Source organism: Chiloscyllium punctatum, chromosome 21, assembly GCF_047496795.1.
Source record: "Chiloscyllium punctatum isolate Juve2018m chromosome 21, sChiPun1.3, whole genome shotgun sequence".
NCBI lineage: Eukaryota > Metazoa > Chordata > Chondrichthyes > Orectolobiformes > Hemiscylliidae > Chiloscyllium > Chiloscyllium punctatum.
In genome coordinates this window covers 9,579,062-9,592,418 of record NC_092759.1, presented here as the reverse complement: position 1 = coordinate 9,592,418, position 13,357 = coordinate 9,579,062, and the positions used below count along the sequence as shown (strand labels likewise).

The following is a 13,357-nucleotide window of genomic DNA, read 5'->3' as shown; positions in this document are numbered from 1 at the left end:
TGATAGAAATGGGGGAACGGGGTGGGGGGAGAGGGACAGGAATGGGGGAATGGGGTGGGGGGAGAGGACAGGAATGGGGGAACGGGGTGGGGGGGAGAGGGACAGGAATGGGGGAACGGGGTGGGGGGAGAGGGACAGAATGGGGGAACGGGGTGGAGGAGAGGGACAGGAATGGGGGAACGGGGTGGGGGAGAGGGACAGGAATGGGAGAAAGGGGTGGGGGGAGAGGGACAGGAATGGGGGAACGGGGTAGCATGGGGGAGGGAGAGAAAGATTGGTGAAGCAAATGATATCTCGGTGTGGTTGTCAGACCCACCCCGGAGAGATTTCTGGGCTGTGGGGTGTGGTGAGGGTGGGGGGGAGGGGGGTGGAGAGCTGAAATCCGTGATCACTGGCCAGTATGAGAGGGGCAATAAATACCCCAGCCTGGAGGAACCCCGTCATTTCACCGACAGCTACAACACAGGCACATGGGGGTAGTTACAAACCCACTGAGGTCTTGTTTGCTTTATTTAATGCAATTTATTGCCATAGAAACACAAATTTAAGTTGGCATTTCTTGGGGCTTTGGCTGAAGGGTTTAAACGTAGTAAATTTTCATACATTACTGGGGGGGGGGCGATGTTCTAAAACACCCCGGCTTTTCTTGTGAGGGGGGAGAATTGACGGAATGAGTGGACTGTGTTGGGTGGGGGGGGGGAGGTGAGGGAATTGTGGGCGTGGTGAGGGAGAGTGGGGGAGGGGGGAGGGAAGTGAGCGGGTGAGGGGTGTGGGTCGGGGGGGTGAGGATTGAGGGGTGAGGGAAGGGGTGGATGTGGTGAGATGGGGAGCGGTGAGGGGAGTGTGGGGGTGTGGGTGGGAGAGACGGGGGAGACGTGAGGGGAGTGTGGGAATGTGGGTGGGGAGATGGGGATCGGTGAGGGGAGTGTGGGGTGTGGTTGGGGGTGACAGGGAGCAGTGAGGGGAGTGTGGGTGACAGGGGAGCGGTGAGGGGAGTGTGGGTGGGGTGACAGGGGAGCCATGAGGTGAGTGTGGGGGTGTGGGTGGGGGAGAGGCTGAGGGGAGTGTGGCGGTGTGGGTGGGGGAGAGGTTGAGGGAGTGTGGGGGGGGGGAGACGGGGTGCGGTGAGGGGAGTGTGGGGGGTGACGGGAGCAGTGACGGGAGTGTGGGGGTGTGGGTGAGGGTGACGGGGAGCTGTGAGGGGAGTGTGGGGGTGTGGGTGATGGGGAGCGGTAAGGGGAGTGTAGGGGTGTGGGTGAGGGTGACGGGAAGCTGTGAGGGGAGTGTGGGGGTGACGGGGAGCAGTGAAGGGAGTGTGGGGGTGTGGGTGACGGGGGAGCTGTGAGGGAGTGTGGGACTGTGGGTGACGGGGAGCGGTGAGGGGAGTGTGGGGAGATGGGGAGTGTGTGGGGGTGACGGGAGCAGTGACGGGAGTGTGGGGGTGTGGGTGAGGGTGACGGGGAGCTGTGAGGGGAGTGTGGGGGTGTGGGTGATGGGGAGCGGTAAGGGGAGTGTTGGGGGGTGTGGGTGAGGGGTGACGGGGAGCTGTGAGGGGAGTGTGGGGGTGACGGGGAGCAGTGAAGGGAGTGTGGGGGGTGTGGTGACGGGGAGCTGTGAGGGAGTGTGGGGGTATGGGTGGGGGAGACGGGGAGCTGTGGGGGGAGTGTGGGACTGTGGGTGACGGGGGAGCGGTGAGGGGAGTGTGGGGAGGATGGGGAGTGGTGAGGGGAGTGTCTGGGGGTGACGGGAGCAGTGAGGGGAGTGTCAGGGTATGGGTGGGGGAGATGGGGAGTGGTGAGGGGAGTGTGGGGGTGAGGCGGAGCTGTGAGGGGAGGTGTGGGTGACGGGCAGCGGTGAGGGGAGTGTGGGGGTGTGGGTGGGGAGATGGGGAGTGGTGAGGGGAGTGTGTGGGGGTGTGGGTGGGGGAGATGGGGAGTGGTGAGGGGAAGCGATGAGGGGAATGTGGGTAGAGGTACTGGGGAGTGTGGGGGAGACGGAGTTTGGGGGGTGACAGGGAGCGGTCACAGTGTGCTGCTGTCCTGAGTTGTCACAGCCACAGACACACCGGTCGAACGCTGTAAGGTGCTCAGGGCGTCTTGGAGGAAGTCTTTCTGGTATCCACACAGACCCATCTGGTTAATAATCTCCTTCATTTTGTCAATCTGCTCGTCCAGGTTACAGCAGCTCTCCAGCTGCTTCAGGTAATGGGTACACCTCTGACTGGTCTCCATCTCCGAATCGAGACCCTGTGAACGGCCTTTGGTACAGGGGAAGCTCCCGGAACACCAACACATCACTGATATCATAGCACGCCAACATATACAAACACTCCCGAGTGGAGCACAGCACTTTGGTACAGTGTGGAACCTAGAGGCCATGGAGACAATATCAACATCTACTTATATACAACACTGAAACAGACCCTTCAGCCCATCATAGAATCCCTACTGTGTCGAATCAGGCCGTTCGGCCCCACTCTGACCAACTTTTCTAAACTGAAGTGGTCCCACTTGCCTGCGTTTGGCCCTTACTAAAGGCAAGGATCAGACAGGGCTCTAGAGGGTTAGAAGGTAACCAGGAAGGAACTGAAGGATGGACTGAGGAGAGCCAGGAGGGGGCATGAGAAAACCTTGGTGGGTAGGATTGAGCAAACCTCCCAAGGTGTTCTATACTCGGGAGGAACAAGAGGATGGCCAGAGTGAGGGTCGGGCCGATCAGGGATAGTGGAGGGAACTTGCCCCTGAGTCGGAGGATGTAGGGGAGGTCCTTAATGAATACTTTGCCTCAGTATTCACTACTGAGAGGGACCTTGACATGTCTGAGGACAGGGGTGAAACAGACTGATGTGTTCAAACAGGTTGGTGTTAGAAAGGAGAATGTGCTGAAAATTTTGAAAATCATAAGGGATCAATAAATCCCCTGGGCCAGAGGGGATATACCAGAGGTTTCTACAGAAAGTGAGGGAAGAGATTGCGGCGTCTTTGGTGATGATCTTTGTGTCCTCACTGTCCACTGGGGTAGTGCCAGATGATTGGAGGGTGGAAAATGTTATTCCCTTGTTCAAGAAAAGGAATAGGGATAAACCTGGGAATTACAGACCAGTCGGTCTTATATCTGAAGTGGGTAAAGAACCGGAGAGGATTCTGTGAGAGAGGATTTATGATTATTTGGGAAACCGTAGTTTGATTAGAGATAGCCAGCACGGCTTTGTGAGGGGCAGGTCATGGCTCACAAACCTTATGGAGTTCTTTGAGGATGTGACAGAACACATTGATGAAGGGAGAGCATTGGGGTGGGGTACATGGATTTTAGCAAAGTGTGTGATAAGGGTCCCCATGGTAGGCTCATTCCGAAAGTAAGGAGGCCTGGGATCCAGGGAAACCTGTCTGTCTGGATACAGAACTGACTGACCCAGAGAAGACACAGGGTGGTGGGAGATGGAAAGTATTCAGTCTGGAGCTCAGTGACCAGTCGTGTTCCGCAGGGATTGGTTCTGGGATCTCTGCTCTTTGTGATCTTTATAAAGACTTGGATGAGGAAGTGGAAGGGTGGGTTAGTAAGTTTGATGATGACACGAAGGTTGGTGGAGTTGTGGATCGTGTGGAGGGCTGTTGTACATTGACAGGATGCAGAGCTGGGCTGAGAAGTGGCAGATGGAGTTCAACCTGGGAAAGTGAGAAGTGATTCTCTTTGGAAGGTGGGATTTGAATGCAGATTACAGGGTTAAAGGCCAGGATTCTTGGCAGTGTGGAGGAACAGAGGGATCTTGGGACCCATGACCATAGATCCCTCAAAGTTGCACCCCAGGTTGATAGGGTTGTTAAGAAGGTTTCATTAACGGGGGATTGGGTTTAAGAGCCGTGAGGTTATGCTACAGCTCTATAGAGCCCTGGTGAGACCACACTGGGAATATTGTGTTCAGTTATGGTCACCTCATTATAGGAAGGATGTGGAAGCTTTAGAGAGGGTGCAGAGGAGATTTCCCAGGATTCTGCCTGGATTGGAGGGTGTGTCTTATGGAGAATGGTTGAGGGAGCTAGGGGGTTTCTCATTGGAGTGAATAATGATGAGCGGTGACTTGGTAGAGGTTTACAGGATAATGAGAGGCATCGATCGAGTGGATAGCCAGGGACTTTTCCCCAGGGTGGGAATGGCTATCACAAGGGGACATTGTTTGAAGGTGATTGGAGGAAGGTTTAGGGGAGATGTCGGAGGGAGGTTCTTTACACAGAGAGTGGGGGGGGGGGGGGATGTGGAGTGCACTGCCCAGCGGTGGGAGTAGAGTCAGAGACATTAGGGCCATTTGAGTGACTCTTGGATAGGCCCATGGAAGATAGTACAATGAAGGGGATGGAGGTTAGTCTGATCTTAGAGTAGGATCAAAGGTCAGCACAACATCGAGGGCCGATGGGCCTGGACTGTGCTGTGCTGTGCTATGCTCTATGTTTGAAATCCTTCCAAACCCTTCCTATTCATATTCCCATCCAGATGCCTCTTAAATGTTGTAATTGTACCAGCCTCCACCACACCCTCTGACAGCTCATTCCATACATGCACCACACTCTGGGTGAAAATGTTGCCCCTTAGGTCTCTTTTATGTCTTTCCCCTCTCACCCTAAACCTCTAGTTCTGGACTCCCCCCACCCCCGGGAAAAGACTTTGTCTATTTACTATTGCCCTTCGTGATTTTAGGATGTTGTCTCCAACGTTCTATTTATGGGGTTCCTGGGGTTTGTGGTGATGTCATTTCCTGTTCATTTTCGGGGGGGTTGATCGATGGTATCTAGATCTATGTGTTTGTTTATGGCGTTGTGGTTGGAGTGCCAGGCCTCGAGGAATTCTCTGGCATGTCTTTGCATGTCAGACAAACATATGAATAGAAAGCAGGAGACAACAGCTTCACTTCACCTGGAGGTCACCACTGATGGCGTTACCGAACCAGGTAATGAAACGTCTGGATATCAAACCGACAGCTCAGCGAGCAAACCTACACCCTCAACCTCAACCTGAGCTACAAACCTTCACAAACTTCGTGATTTTATAAATATCTGTAAGGTCACCCCTCAGCCTCCGACGCTCCAGGGAAAACAGCCCCAGCCTGTTCAGCCTCTCCCTGTAGCTCAAACCCTCCAACCCTGGCAACATCCTTGTAAATCTTTTCTGAACCCTCTCCAAATTAATAATACCTTCCTATAACAGGGTGACCAGAATTGGAGACAGGCTGCACCAACTTCCTGTACAACATGACATCCCCAAGTAGATACGTGAGGGGTGTTTTGGGGGCTTGTGGATAAACACAGGAACATGCAAGGAATGCAGGGGATATGGGCCAAGGTGGGAATGGGCACTGCAGATGCTGGAGATTAGAGTCTAGATCAGAGTGGTGCTGGAAAAGCACAGCAGGTCAGGCAGCATCCAAGGAGCAGGAACATCAACGTTTCGGGCAAAAGCCCTTCATCAGGAATCAGGATAGGGACCAGGGGCAGGCAGAAGGGATTAGTTTAATTTGGCACCATGTTGAGCATAACACTATGGGATGAAGGGCCTGTTCCTGTGCTGGATTGTTCTATGTTTTACGTTCTAACTCCTTTATTCACACTTTAACCCCCCCACCGTTTACCTGTGATTAACTTTCAGTGAATATGTACCTGAACCCCCAGGTCTCTCTGCTCGACAACTCTCCCCAGGGCCCAACCGTTAACTGTAAAACTCCTGCCCCTGTGTGTTTTCCCAAAATGCAGCACCTCGCATTTATCCAAATTAAACTCCATCTGCCACTCCTCGGTCTATTGGCCCATCTGATCACGATCCCTATATAATCTTCGATATCTGTCTTCACTGTCCATTACGCCACCAATCCTGGTGACATCCACAAACTTACTGACCATCCCATATTCTCATCCAAACTGTTTATATCAAGGACAAACAGCAGAGGACCCAGCACCGATCCTTGTGGCAGTCCACTGGTCACAGGCCTCCAGTCTGAAACAGAACCCTCCTCCACCACCACCCTCTGTCTCCAGCTGTTAACCCAATGAGGTATCCAACTGGCGAGCTCTCCCTGGATCCTGTGTGATCGAACTTTCTGAACCAGTCTAACTTGGGGAACCTTGTCAAAGCCATACAGAGAACGTGTATCACTCTGCCCTCACCAACCCTTCTGGTTCCATCCTGAACACAGTCAGTCCACTTTATGAGACGTGATTTCCAACACACAAATCCAGGCGGACTGTCCGTATACACTCCCCCATGGAAGGCCCCTCTCCCACAGAATGCCCTCCAACACCGTACCCATCACCAATGTCAGGCTCTCGGGCCTATCATTTCCACGACGCTCCCACTGTCTCCCTTAAATAAAGGCACAGCATTAGCCACCCACCAGTTCCCCATCATCTCACCCCTGGTGAGGGATGATACAAATGTGTGTATGAGGGACCCTGCATTTTCCTCCTGACCTTCCCCCCCATGTCCTGGGATACACATAGAACATAGAACATAGAAGAATACAGCGCAGTACAGGCCCTTTGGCCCTCGATGTTGCGCCGATCCAAGCCCACCTAACCTACACTAGCCCACTATCCTCCATATGCCTATCCAATGCCCGTTTAAATGCCCATAAAGAGGGAGAGTCCACCACTGCTACTGGCAGGGCATTCCATGAGCTTACGACTCGCTGAGTAAAGAATCTACCCCTAACATCTGTCCTATACCTACCACCCCTTAATTTAAAGCTATGCCCCCTCGTATCAGGTCCTGGACATTTATCCATCTTTATGTTTTCATAAACCTCCAGCACTTACTCACCAAGCTTCCAACTCCCGACACTCATCAAAACAATTGTTACACAGTACTCACTCCGACAGTGCCCTCTCCCTCAGCACTGACCCTCTGACAATGCCCACTCCCTCAGCACTGACCCTCCGACAGTGCCCACTCCCTCAGCACTGACCCTCCGACAGTGCCCACTCCCCCAGCACTGATCCTCCGACAGTGCCCACTCCCTCAGCACTGACCCTCCGACAGCGCCCACTCCCTCAGCACTGACCCTCCGACAGCGCCCACTCCCTCAGCACTGACCCTCCGACAGCGCCCACTCCCTCAGCACTGACCCTCCGACAGCGCCCACTCCCTCAGCACTGACCCTCCGACAGCGCCCACTCCCTCAGCACTGACCCTCCGACAGCGCCCACTCCCTCAGCACTGACCCTCCGACAGCGCCCACTCCCTCAGCACTGACCCTCCGACAGCGCCCACTCCCTCAGCACTGACCCTCCGACAGCGCCCACTCCCTCAGCACTGACCCTCCGACAGCGCCCACTCCCTCAGCACTGACCCTCCGACAGCGCCCACTCCCTCAGCACTGACCCTCCGACAGCGCCCACTCCCTCAGCACTGACCCTCCGACAGTGCCCACTCCCTCAGCACTGACCCTCCGACAGTGTGGCACTCCCTCAGCACTGACCCTCCGACAATGCCCACTCCCTCTGCACTGACCCTCTGACAGTGCGGCACTCCCTCAGCACTGACCCTCCGACAATGCCCACTCCCTCAGCACTGACCCTCCGACAGTGCCCACTCCCTCAGCACTGACCCTCCGGCAGTGCCCACTCCCTCAGCACTGACCCTCTGACAGTGATTGGGGTCCCCCTGGTCACTCAGACTGACCACTATGTTTGAGCTGCTGGGTGTAGGATTGTACACACAGGGTAATGTCCCTGTCCCGTGTGCGCCGCCCGAGGTGAGTTTGGGTTCCGTGAGGAAGCTGGTGTTCACCGTGGAGTGAGAAGGGAGCGGGGGAGAGTCAGTGTCACCGCGTGAGGGGGTGGGGGGGAAGACTCACCTGAACGTAGAGTTTGACAAAGAAGGCACTGCCCTTGGGGAACCCTGGGAGACGTCCTCCCGCCCCACACCCACAGCCGTGAATCTCTTTACTGTAGTCACTGACTTGTGATAGCACCAGAGAGTGGTTCAGGCCACACCAAATGTCCAGAGGCCTTTTCAGGTATGGCACCTTGGGTACAGGGAAGGGGAGGGAGAAAGGAGAGGTTCGTTACCAGGGTGACCAACCTGTGGCTCACTCGGAGCCCCACCCGACCCACGGTTCACGCACCCACCATGGGGAGGGCACAGACATGGAGCTGTCAATCCAGACAGACTGCGGGGGGGGGGGGCGTGGGGAAGGGGCTCCCCGCACGTCTGTCTATCCGCGTGGATGCTGTGACCAGGACGAGCGCAGAGGTAGCATGAACCATCACTGCCCCTGCACTGGAAACAGTCAATACGCTGCAGGGCACAGTGTTCCCCACCTCCCGCACTCCCAGCACACGCCCCGGGGCTAAGCCCCCCCACAGTGTCCCCCACCTCCCTCACACCCAGCACACGCCCCGGGGCTAAGCCCCCCACAGTGTTCCCCACCTCCCTCACTCCCAGCACACGCCCCGGGGCTAAGCCCCCCCACAGTGTTCCCCACCTCCCTCACTCACAGCACACGCCCCGGGGCTAAGCCCCCCCACAGTGTTCCCCACCTCCCTCACTCCCAGCACACACCCCAGGGCTAAGCCCCCCCACAGTGTCCCCCACCTCCCTCACACACGCCCCAGGGCTAAGCCCCCCCACAGTGTTCCCCACCTACCTCACTCCCAGCGCACACCCTGGGGCTAAGCCCCCCCACAGTGTCCCCCACCTCCCTCACACACGCCCCGGGGCTAAGCCCCCCCACAGTGTTCCCCACCTCCCTCACTCCCAGCGCACACCCTGGGGCTAAGCCCCTCACAGTGTTCCCCACCTCCCTCACTCACAGCACACGCCCCGGGGCTAAGCCCCCCACAGTGTCCCCCACCTCCCTCACTCCCAGCACACACCCCAGGGCTAAGCCCCCCCACAGTGTTCCCCACCTCCCTCACTCCCAGCACACGCCCCGGGGCTAAGCCCCCCCCACAGTGTTCCCCACCTCCCTCACTCCCAGCACACACCCCAGGGCTAAGCCCCCCCACAGTGTCCCCCACCTCCCTCACACACGCCCCAGGGCTAAGCCCCCCCACAGTGTTCCCCACCTCCCTCACTCCCAGCGCACACCCTGGGGCTAAGCCCCCCCACAGTGTCCCCCACCTCCCTCACACACGCCCCGGGGCTAAGCCCCCCCACAGTGTTCCCCACCTCCCTCACTCCCAGCGCACACCCTGGGGCTAAGCCCCCCCACAGTGTCCCCCACCTCCCTCACACACGCCCCGGGGCTAAGCCCCCCCACAGTGTTCCCCACCTCCCTCATTCCCAGCGCACACCCTGGGGCTAAGCCCCCCCACAGTGTTCCCCACCTCCCTCACACATGCCCCGGGGCTAAGCTCCCCCACAGTGTTCCCCACCTCCCTCATTCCCAGCGCACACCCTGGGGCTAAGCCCCCCCACAGTGTTCCCCACCTCCCTCACACACGCCCTGGGGCTAAGCCCCCCACAGTGTTCCCCACCTCCCTCACTCCCAGCCCACGCCCCGGGGCTAAGCCCCCCCACAGTGTTCCCCACCTCCCTCACTCCCAGCACACGCCCCGGGGCTAAGCCCCCCACAGTGTTCCCCACCTCCCTCACTCCCAGCACATGCCCCAGGGCTAAGCCCCCCCACAGTGTTCCCCACCTCCCTCACTCCCAGCACACGCCCCGGGGCTAAGCCCCCCCAACAGTGTTCCCCACCTCCCTCACTCCCAGCACACGCCCCGGGGCTAAGCCCCCCACAGTGTTCAAACTCAGTGTCTCCCAGGGACAGGGACAGCATGGGGTTAGATACAGAGTAAAGCTCCCTCTACACCGTCCCCCCATCACACACTCCCAGGACAGGGACAGCACAGGGTTAGATACAGAGTAAAGCTGCTTCTACACTGTCCACCCCATCAAACACTCCCAGGGAGAGGGACAGCACGGGGTTAGATACAGAGTAAAGCTCCCTCTACACTGGCCCACCCATCAAACACTCCCTTGACAGGGACAGCACGGGGTTAGATACAGAGTAAACCTTCCTCTACACTGTCTCCCCCTTCAAACACTCCCAGGACAGGGACAGCACGGGGTTAGATACAGAGTAAAGCTTCCTCTTCACTGTCCCGTCCTTCAAACACTCCCAGGGACAGGGACAGCACGGGGTTAGATACAGAGTAAAGCTCCCTCTACACTGTCCCCCCGATTAAAGACTCCCAGGGACAGGGTCAACACGGGGTTAGATACAGAGTAAAGCTTCCTCTACACTGTCCCCCATCAAACATTCCCAGGACAGGGACAGCACGGGATTAGATACAGAGTAAAGAGTAAAGCTTCCTCTACACTGTCCCCCCATCAAACACTCCCAGGGACAGGGACAGCACGGGGTTAGATACAGAGTAAAGCTTCCTCTACACTGTCCCCCATCAAACACTCCCAGGGACAGGGACAGCACGGGGTTAGATACAGAGTAAAGAGTAAAGCTTCCTCTACTCTATTTGGGAAGCGAGTGTCAGACTGTACCCAGTGTATTTGTGAAGGGAGTGTCAGACTGTACCCAGTGTGTTTGGGAAGCGAGTGTCAGACTGTACCCAGTGTACCTGTGAAGGCAGTGTCAGACTGTACCTGATGTATTTGTGTAGAGAGTGTCAGACTGTACCCAGTGAGTTTGGGAAGCAATGGTCAAGACTGCATCCGGTGTACCTGTGAAGCAGTGTCAGACTGTACCCAGTGTATGTGTGAAGGGAGTGTCAGACTGTACCCAGTGTATGTGTGAAGGGAGTGTCAGACTGTACCCAGTGTATGTGTGAAGGGAGTGTCAGACTGTACCCAGTGTATTTGTGAAGGGAGTGTCAGACTGTACCCAGTGTATGTGTGAAGGGAGTGTCAGACTGTACCCAGTGTATGTGTGAAGGGAGTGTCAGACTGTACCCAGTGTATTTGTGAAGGGAGTGTCAGACTGTACCCAGTGTATGTGTGAAGGGAGTGTCAGACTGTACCCAGTGTATGTGTGAAGGGTGTGTCAGACTGTACCCAGTGTATTTGTGAAGGGTGTGTCAGACTGTACCCAGTGTATGTGTGAAGGGTGCGTCAGACTGTACCCAGTGTATTTGTGAAGGGTGTGTCAGACTGTACCCAGTGTATGTGTGAAGGGTGTGTCAGACTGTACCCAGTGTATTTGTGAAGGGAGTGTCAGACTGTACCCAGTGTATGTGTGAAGGGTGCGTCAGACTGTACCCAGTGTATTTGTGAAGGGTGCGTCAGACTGTACCCAGTGTATTTGTGAAGGGTGTGTCAGACTGTACCCAGTGTATGTGTGAAGGGTGCGTCAGACTGTACCCAGTGTATTTGTGAAGGGTGTGTCAGACTGTACCCAGTGTATGTGTGAAGGGTGCGTCAGACTGTACCCAGTGTATTTGTGAAGGGTGTGTCAGACTGTACCCAGTGTATGTGTGAAGGGTGCGTCAGACTGTACCCAGTGTATGTGTGAAGGGTGTGTCAGACTGTAGTGGTGTATGTGGTAATGGAGTGTCAGACTGTTCCCAGTGTTTTTGTGAAGGCAGTGTTAGATTGTACCCGGGGTACTTGTGAAGGGAGTGTCAGACTGTACCCGGTGTATTTAGAACATTCGAACATTCCAGCGCAGTACAGGCCCTTCGGCCCTCGATGTTGTGCCGACCTGTCATACCAATCTGAAGCCCATCTAACCTGCACTATTCCATGTACGTCCATATGCTTGTCCAATGACGACTTAAATGGACTTAAACTTGGTGAATCTACTACCGATGCAGGCAAAGCATTCCATACCCTTACTACTCTCAGAGTAAAGAAACTACCTCTGACATCTGTCTTATACCTATCTCCCCTCACTTTAAAGTTGTGTCCCCTCGTGTTTGCCGTCCCCATACTTGGAAAAAGGCTCTCCCTGTCCACCCTATCTAACCCTCTGATTATCTTGTATGTCTTTATTAAGTCACCTCTCAACCTTCTTCTTTCTAACGAGAACAGCCTCAAGGCCCTCAGCCTTTCCTCATAAGACCTTCCCTCCGGACCAGGCAACATCCCAGTAAATCTCCTCTGCACCCTTTCCAAAGCTTCCACATCCTTCTTATAATGCGGTGACCAGAACTGTACACATTACTCCAAGTGCGGCCGCTTTGTACAGCTGCAGCATAACCTCCTTGGTCCGGAACTCAATCCCTCTGTTAATAAAGGCCAAAACACTGTATGCTTTCTTAACAACCCTGTCCCAACCTGGGTGGCAACTTTCAGGGATCTGTGTACATGGACACTGAGATCTCTCTGCTCATCTGCACTCCCAAGAATCTTACCATTAGCCCAGTACTTTGCATTCCGATTACTCTGTCCAAAGTGTATCACCTCACACTTGTCCACATTAAACTCCATTTGCCACCTCTCAGCCCAGCTCTGCAGCTTGTCTATGTCTCTCTGTAACCTACTACATCCTTTATCACTATCCACAACTCCACCGACCTTAGTGTCGTCTGCAAATTTACTAACCCACCCTTCTACGCCCTCATCCAGGTCGTTTATAAAAATGACCAACAGCAGTGGACCCAACACCGACCCTTGCGGTATGCCGCCAGTAACTGGACACCAAGATGATCATGTTCCATCAACTACAACCCTCTGTTTTCTTTCAGCAAGCCAATTATTGATCCAAACTGCTATGTCTCCCACAATCCCATTCCTCCGCATTTTGTATAAAAGCCTACAGTGGGGAACCTTATCGAACACCTTGCTGAAATCCATATACACCACATCAACCGGTTTACTCTCATTTGTGAAGTGAGTGTCAGACTGTACCCAGTGTATTTGTGAATGGAGTGTCTGACTGTACCTGGTGTATGTGTGAAGGGCGAGTGAGACTGTACCTGAGGTATGTGTGAAGGGTGTATCAGACTGTATACGGTGTATGTGTGAAGTGAGTCTCAGACTGTACCTGGTATATTTGTGAAGGGGGTGTCAGACTGTACCCGGGGTATTTGTGAAGGGAGTGCCTGGCTGTGCCTGGTGTATTTGTGAAGGGAGTGTCAGACTGTACCTGGTATATTTGTGAAGGGGGTGTCTAACTGTACCCAGTGTTTGGGTAGTGAGTGTCAGACCGTTCCCAGTGTCTTTGTGAAGGCAGTGTCAGACTGTACCCTGTGTATTTGTGAAGGGCGTGTCAGACTGTACCCAGTGTGTTTGGGAAGCGAGTGTCAGACTGTGCCCAGAGTATTTGTGAAGGGTGTGTCAGACTGGACCCGGTGTATGTGCGAAGGGTATGTCAGACTGTATATGGTGTATGTGTGAAGGGTGTGTCAGACTGTACCCAGTGTGTTTGGGAAGCGAGTGTCAGACTGTGCCCAGAGTATTTGTGAAGGGTGTG

At 55.1% G+C, this 13,357-nt stretch overlaps 1 protein-coding gene across 1 annotated transcript in view; it reads right to left on the bottom strand.

Moving 5' to 3' along the window:
• Positions 1-1,731: 1,731 nt before the first annotated feature.
• The window catches only part of LOC140492445 (F-box only protein 24-like), a 75,604-nt gene continuing 63,978 nt past the window's right edge, over positions 1,732-13,357 (bottom strand). The window contains 3 exon segments of the mRNA XM_072591335.1: positions 1,732-2,265; positions 2,267-2,367; positions 7,841-8,011. Of these exon segments, the coding sequence (XP_072447436.1) occupies positions 2,022-2,265; positions 2,267-2,367; positions 7,841-8,011 (516 nt within the window). The 3' untranslated portion in view covers positions 1,732-2,021.